The sequence below is a fragment of the Magnolia sinica genome, chromosome 2 (genome assembly GCF_029962835.1).
Source record: "Magnolia sinica isolate HGM2019 chromosome 2, MsV1, whole genome shotgun sequence".
Classification (NCBI taxonomy): domain Eukaryota; kingdom Viridiplantae; phylum Streptophyta; class Magnoliopsida; order Magnoliales; family Magnoliaceae; genus Magnolia; species Magnolia sinica.
This window is the reverse complement of record NC_080574.1, coordinates 27,238,846-27,246,035: the sequence shown is the minus strand read 5'-3', so window position 1 is coordinate 27,246,035 and position 7,190 is coordinate 27,238,846. Positions and strand designations below refer to the sequence as shown.

The following is a 7,190-nucleotide window of genomic DNA, read 5'->3' as shown; positions in this document are numbered from 1 at the left end:
TCATACACTCAGTAGACAACATCAAAATCAAGACATAAGGGTATTTGTTTCTTATTCATACCTTCCTCGCTACTAGCCAACACTTCATTGAGTCATTTCATCAAACACTTGGTGAGCAACATTAATAACAAAATAACCGAGTCATCAAACTAGTTCGATTTGAGTTGGGGTTCGATCTGAGTTGAGTCAAGCTTGGACAAGGTTGAACTCGGTTCGAAATTTTTTTCGACTTCAAAAAATTAGCTCAATTTGACTTGAACTTAGTTTCGAACCAAGTTAAATTGAGCTTTTTCGAGTCGAGTCAAGCGAGCTAACCGAACTAACTCGGTTCGTGTAACCCTAACCCTAAGATTGAAATGCACTCTATTTGGCACTGACATCAGTGTTGAAACACACTTTCTCCACCACCAAGCCATGGGTTAGAACTCATGAGTTCCAAGGCCCCTTTACATAGGAATTCCGCAAAATGAGTTTATCGTTGATTACTCCTTTTTTCTTTTTTCTTTTTTTCTTTTGTAAAGTCAAAGAAACTTATTGGATTTTCAATATTCATACTTACTCTGAAATTCTGCAAAATGAGTTTATTAGAGAAAGCAAATCTTATTAATTACTTATCTAATTTTTTATATTTTTTTCCGAATAGGTTTTTAAATATTTTTTTAGACAAATAGAAAATCATAGAAGGCTCATCAAACATTAAAAATGGGATTTGGCACAAAATGGAGTTTAGGGTTCAAACAACCCACACACCCTTTCACAAAGTCATGCAAATGGACAATTAAACGTCATACAAATGAGAAAGAAATAGAGAGGTGTACAAAGAGACAATCAAGACAACTGGTGTACATTAATGTTGGCAATCAATTGAAGAAGATCATTGATCACACTACAAAACATGCAAATCTATAGCTTAATGTGTGGAATGCAAGTGCCCCATTCTGTTTCTTTTCTAGTTATTGTTTTTCATTTGATAACTACCATGCTGTAATTCTTTTCGGGACTTCTAATTATATAGATCTCTACTCGTACCATAATCATTCCAGAGACATAAATCGAACCATAATCATTATCAGGACAAGACCTAAAATGAGACGATAATAGTTCCCGGGACATGAAATTAGACCTTAATAGTTCCTAACTTTAGTTGCACTGTAATTATTATTAGAACCTAAAATCAAATCATAACCATTATTAGGACATGTAATCGCATTCGTTTTCAAAACCATACCTTCAATCTATGGCATCATAATCGTTCTCAAAACCATGCTTCCAATCTATGACACCATAATCATTCTCAGAACCATGCTTCCTATCTATAGCAATCGTTCCCGAGCCTATGCTTCCAATCTATGAACCATTCCCGAGACCATACTTCCAATCTATAAACTAGTTTATGAGACATGAAATCGGACCATGATTATTACAACAATTGAAATGAGATGAAATGAGTCGATTATGTCTAAGAACATATACGCAACTGTAATCATCAATCCTGTAATCGCATTGTATTTGTTTTCAAAAAGATGCTTTCAATCTAGAGTAGGACTTGCGATTTTCAAGATTTCCATGAATCCAAAGACTTTCCAAGGATTTTTCAAGTTTCCATGGATCTCGAATGGTCAAATTAAGTTCCTGTGTGGTTTGCAAGTTGAAGATTGTAATATTTCAAACCTTAATTAATTCAACTCGTTTTTCCTGGCAAAGTGGATCATTTAACTCAATTTTGCCCGACAAACTTACAGATGGTAATATTTCTAACCCTTTGATTATTGAACTCACTCCTTTCAATATGAACCGTCCCCTTTTTACTTTTAAACTCATAACTCAGAATATTGGATTCTTCTCATCCCCTGTTTAGTTGATAATTAATGGAAATTCTCTAATCCTTCAAATCTTTAACACTTTTTACTCGGCGCTTAATATCTAAAATTAGTTGTATATCTTATCAGATCGATGGCTAGGATCATTGAACATGACCTTATCGTCAAAAGCGGCACGACGTGGCCCAAGCTCTGTGCAGCCCCATATGTGTGTTTTATCAGCGCCATCCATCCGTTTTGCCATATCATTTTAGGGCATGAGCCCAAAAATGATACAAATTCAATGCTCAAGTGGACCACCCCACAGAAAACAGTGGAGATTGAACGCCCAAAAACTTCCTAGGGCCCACTGTGATGTTTTACACAGACCTAGATGAAGGGAAAACACAGATATAAGCTTAATCCAAAACTTCTGTGGCCCCCACCGTTATATATTGTGTGGTCCACTTGAGCTTTGGATCTGCATCATTTTGCAGTCACGCCCTAAAATGATCTGGCAAAACAGATGGACCGCATGGATGAAACACATGATCATGGTGGGTGGGCCGCACAGGAGTTTCTGCCGCGTCGTTCCCCAGGGATATCCATGTGGCGGGTGCCACCGGCAATCCAGGACGCGGATTTCCTGCGAAAGCCTTTCGCAGGAAGTTCCTGCGCTGGAAACTTAGGTGGGGCCCACCATGGAGTTTGAGAGAAATCTAACCCGTACATCCGTTTTTTGAGATCATTTTAGGACTTGAGACCAAAATTGAGCAGTATCCAAGACTCAAATGGGCCTCACTAAAAGAAAATGTGGGCAGGGAAATTCCTACCGTTGAAACCTCTCTGGGGTCAACAATTATTTTTAAATGAGATCCATACCGTTCATAACGTCATTATTACTGGGATGAATTGAAAAAACAAATATTAGCCTGATTCAAAACTTCTGTGGCCCCACATATATTTCAACTGTGGAAGTTCAATCATCACTTTTTGGGCCCACTTGGGTATTAGATCAGGTTCATTTTTGACCCATTGTACTAAAATGAGCTCACAAAACGTATGGACCGGATGGATTTCTAACAGACTTCACGGTGGGCCCCACCTAGGTTTCCAGCGCAGGAACTTCCTGCGAAAGCTTTCGCAGGAAATCCGCGTCCGGCAATCCACCACATCCGTCATGTTATGCAGTGTCAAGCAACCTCATGCAAGATGAGGGACACGGTTCAGTGATCCAGACGGTTGATATGATGGGCCCACACCGTATGACTCATGCATAAGAAATCACCAGATGGGAAAATCCTAACCGTTCAATTGGTGGTCAGCAAATGGTTAAACACCACAGTGGCCACGGTTTAAAACCAGTATTAAACCATGGCTACCTTCTTTCAATCGATCATTAGTCACATTAATTAAATCCATTCTTTTCATTCAATGGCCACAACATCCTCAGCTCGGACCCCAGTAATCCAGGCCGTTGATTAAGACAGGCCCTCCAGTGGACAATGTGAAAGATTGGAACAGCTCGAATCTCCCACTCCACGGAATTTCTTGATCATGGACCATCCCCAACATGGCCCACAAAATAACATCTGGGCCACTGATACGACGGCAAGGATCATATACACTTTTAAGTAAACAGTGCATGGTTAAAGTCAATAAGAGGAGGTTGCCGTTTATTACATATATATTTCACGACAAAGGACAAACACAAATACAGTCGTCCACACGCACATAAGAAAATAGTATTACTAGTAATCTTCAGGGGCCAAGGGCTGGTGTTGGAGTGGCGATTCAGCTGGTATCAATAAAATCTCGTACATGAGACCAGCAATGGTAGCACCCACAAAGGGCCCCACCCAAAAGATCCAGTGGTACCTCCACCTCCACCCCACCAGTGCTGGCCCAAACGCCCTCGCCGGGTTCATCGATGCCCCATCGAATGGCCCACCTGCTAGTATGTTAGCGCCGGCGATGAAACCGATGGCAAGCGGCGCTATGGTGCCTAAGTTACCTCTCTTTGGATCGATGGCAGTCGCATAGACTGTGTAGACTAGCCCAAATGTCATCACTATCTCGAGGAGGAGCGCGTGCCATACCCCGACACCGGATGCCACCACAAACCCCACCGGTCTCTGCATGATCAAAACATTTCATGTTACATTCAAGAAAACGAAACCTATTAATGTAGCAGCTAGCTCTGGTTTCGAGTGGCATTTCACCCATAACTATAACTCTTTTACCCATGACCATGACTCATCAATTAATTCTTGTGAAGTGCAAAGTGTACCACTAGCGCCTCTACCGCCAATCAACCAAGCAAATAATTACTCCACACCCCACATATAAACACTGTTTTTTCTTCTCCTTTCCAAGATGGGACAATTCCCAAAATGCCAAAATTGCAATTTTGTCAAGCAAAGATTTTATTTTATATATATATATATATATATATATATATATATATATATATATATATATATAATTATTTTTTAATCAATATTTTTCACAACAATTCTTCAACATTAGTCGACCTCCACTTAGTTTCACCCAAGCTGCATCCTGGTCATGGATAGATCACCCAAGTTCAGGTCCATAAGCAGTGACAATTGCCCAGTAAAGACTCCCACATGGGCTTGAAATCTAGGCAGGGTGTTTTAGTTTTCGCCCTACATGGACTTAAGATCTAGGCCTGGCTTGATCTAGCTTATCGGTAGAGATCACAAGTCTATTATACACAAAGAATTCACATTTTAAAGCAGTTCCTACTCAATACACGCGTAATTTAAGGAGATTAGTTTAATTCGGGGCCATGTTTCAATGATCCAAACCGTCCATATGATAGAAGTGGGCCTTCCTGAGGAAACCCAAAAAAATAAAGAAAGAAATTCTTAGATTGAGGAAGAATTAAATCATACCATGCCATCAGTAGTAAGCCTCAACAAGAGAGAAGCTACAACGGCCCCCAAGAGCTGGGCCACCCAATAGAATACAGCACGCAAGACAGAGATCCGTCCGCCAGCTAGTGCACCAAAGGTGACCGCAGGGTTCACATGGCCACCAGAGATATTGATACTGATCGCAACCGCTGCAAACAAAGCTAACGCATGGGCTACGGCCACAGCCACCAACCCTGATGCCGGGGATGTGTCCTGGTACAGCTTACCTGTGCCAAGCAATGCAATGATAAGTATCATACATACATGTAGCTGCATGCATGCACATGAACCAATCTGGACAGCCCATCAGGTCCATCCAACACTTTCATAGGCCACCAAGAAAAAAAATATATAAAAGGCATCAAACTAACCATTCAACCATCCATAAAAAAACAATAAAATGGACGGTCCGGATTGTTTATCATGGATTGCAATTGTTTCCTAAGCATCCTATCCATGGATTTAAAAAATGATGAAAATATAACTTTTGGATGGACATGATGATCTAATCGGTTTGATTTTTGAAAGGTGGGCAATGAAGTGTACATGCATGTACATATATGATGCGTGCATGTATGGTGTACCGAGAGCGAGGACAGAGCCTTCTCCTGCGAAGACGAAGATGAAGGTGGCTACGAATTCGGAGAGAGCCGCGCGCATGGAATCTGGATGTCTGGCCTCCTCAGCCCGGCCAAAGGCGAATCTACGCACTGGCATGGTTTCTGTAATGCTAGGAGATTTCTTCTTCTTCTTAGACTGCAAGGAACGAAATGTGGTGGGGCTTCTCTCTTATGATGGAGGGGGGAGAGCTGGCTTCAAATAGTTAGTAGATGTTGACACGTGGAGGGCGGATATGAGAGATGAGTGCCACGTAGAGAGAAGGTGTTGCGACGGGACTCGAACCTTGGGCAGGTGGTTCTTATCTCAGTGGCAGCTTGTTTTACGTGAGGCGCGATGTACACATACATGCGTCTGTCCTCTCATGGGGCTAACGTAGAGTGATGATCTAATGATCCGAATCGTCCATATTATATGTACTCTCATATATTATAGGTTATAACTTAAAAAATTCATGATACGGACGGAATTTCGTTATGTTGTAGTTTAATATGGACCGTTGAAATCAGCGGTTCAATTTAAACTAATAAATCTCTGTTAAGTTGGCGGTTGATATAGATTAGAAGCGTGAATATAGACGGTTTAGATAATATCCAAGCACCGTTGCATGTTAGTTCCGTGGGGCCATAGGTCGTGCAAACCCTCAATCGCAGCTTACGCAAAGCGAATTCTTATCTCAGATTTAGAAGAAAAACCGGAAAAAAACGCCTGTGATTTCTTCTCCGAATTGGAATCTTACGGCTGTGATGCAACGTGGAGGAGATTGCTAAACCTACACGCACTCCTACATGCGGACTGTACCATACTGGCTTGTATGGACAGTTGAAATATCCAAGCCGTACATCAGGTGCGCCCCACTCCTAAATGGCCTATGACAAAATCAAACTGGAAAACTCAGTAGATGTTTATGGAAAAAATGGACGGCTTAAAAATGTTGCGAGGCTTACACATCCGACGGACGGTTTGGAGAACCTGCTGATCAGATGAACCAGATCTTGCAGCAGGTTATCCACACCAATGGGGTCCACTTTTATAGAAGGCACTCATACCACACACGCACGTGGGTGCGTGTAGGCTTATGGACATACCGAAGCTTTCAGGCAGAGTCTATTACTTGCTGCAGCCACTGCCACGTGGTGTGCCTTAATGTGCTCTGTGGCTATTGCGAGGGATCGGAAGATCCAGCAACGGCCGAGATGTACGGCGCCAACCATGATGTTCGCGTCCGCCCATCAGTTTTTCCACTACATTTTCAGTGTACATGACAAAAATCAGCCCATTCAAGGGTCAGGTGGTCCACACCGTACCTCTGAATATACGCCGTGTAACCGGGAGGTGGGTGGATCCCTGACTGTGGAGCCCACTATGATGTATTTACCTTACATCCACGCCGTCCATCAATTTTGAAAGGTCATTATAGGATATAATTCAAAAAATGAATTAGATCCAAATCTCAGATGGACCACACCACAGGAAAAAGTGTTGATTGAATACCCCGCATTAAAAACTTTCTGGGGACACAAAAGTTTTAGATCAAGCTGATATTTGTGAGGTCCCTTCATCAGGTCTTTGTGAACTTATTAACGGGTTGGATGGAAAATAAACATACCGGTGGCCCCAAGAAGTTTTTAATCGTGGCTACTCAATCACCACTGTTTCCTGTGGTGTGGTCCACGTGAGATTTAGATCTGCGTAATTTTTGGGTTCACACCATAAAATTAGTTTTCAAAACAGATGGACAGCATGGATGTAAGCAACGCACATAAGGTTTTCCCCCACAGTCAGGGATCCAGAAACCTGGGATATAGGGGAGCCGCGCCCCGTGCAAACCACC

General features: G+C 41.9%; 1 protein-coding gene across 1 annotated transcript; it reads right to left on the bottom strand.

The window, feature by feature from the left end:
• Nucleotides 1-3,448: 3,448 nt before the first annotated feature.
• Nucleotides 3,449-5,518, bottom strand: LOC131236791 (aquaporin TIP3-1-like). The gene is made up of 3 exons (XM_058234226.1): nucleotides 5,323-5,518; nucleotides 4,718-4,965; nucleotides 3,449-3,934 (listed from the first exon to the last, which is right to left on the bottom strand). The coding sequence occupies exons 1-3, from the start codon at nucleotides 5,453-5,455 to the stop codon at nucleotides 3,551-3,553; spliced, it is 765 nt and encodes a 254-aa protein (XP_058090209.1). The 5' UTR covers nucleotides 5,456-5,518; the 3' UTR covers nucleotides 3,449-3,550.
• Nucleotides 5,519-7,190: the final 1,672 nt, after the last annotated feature.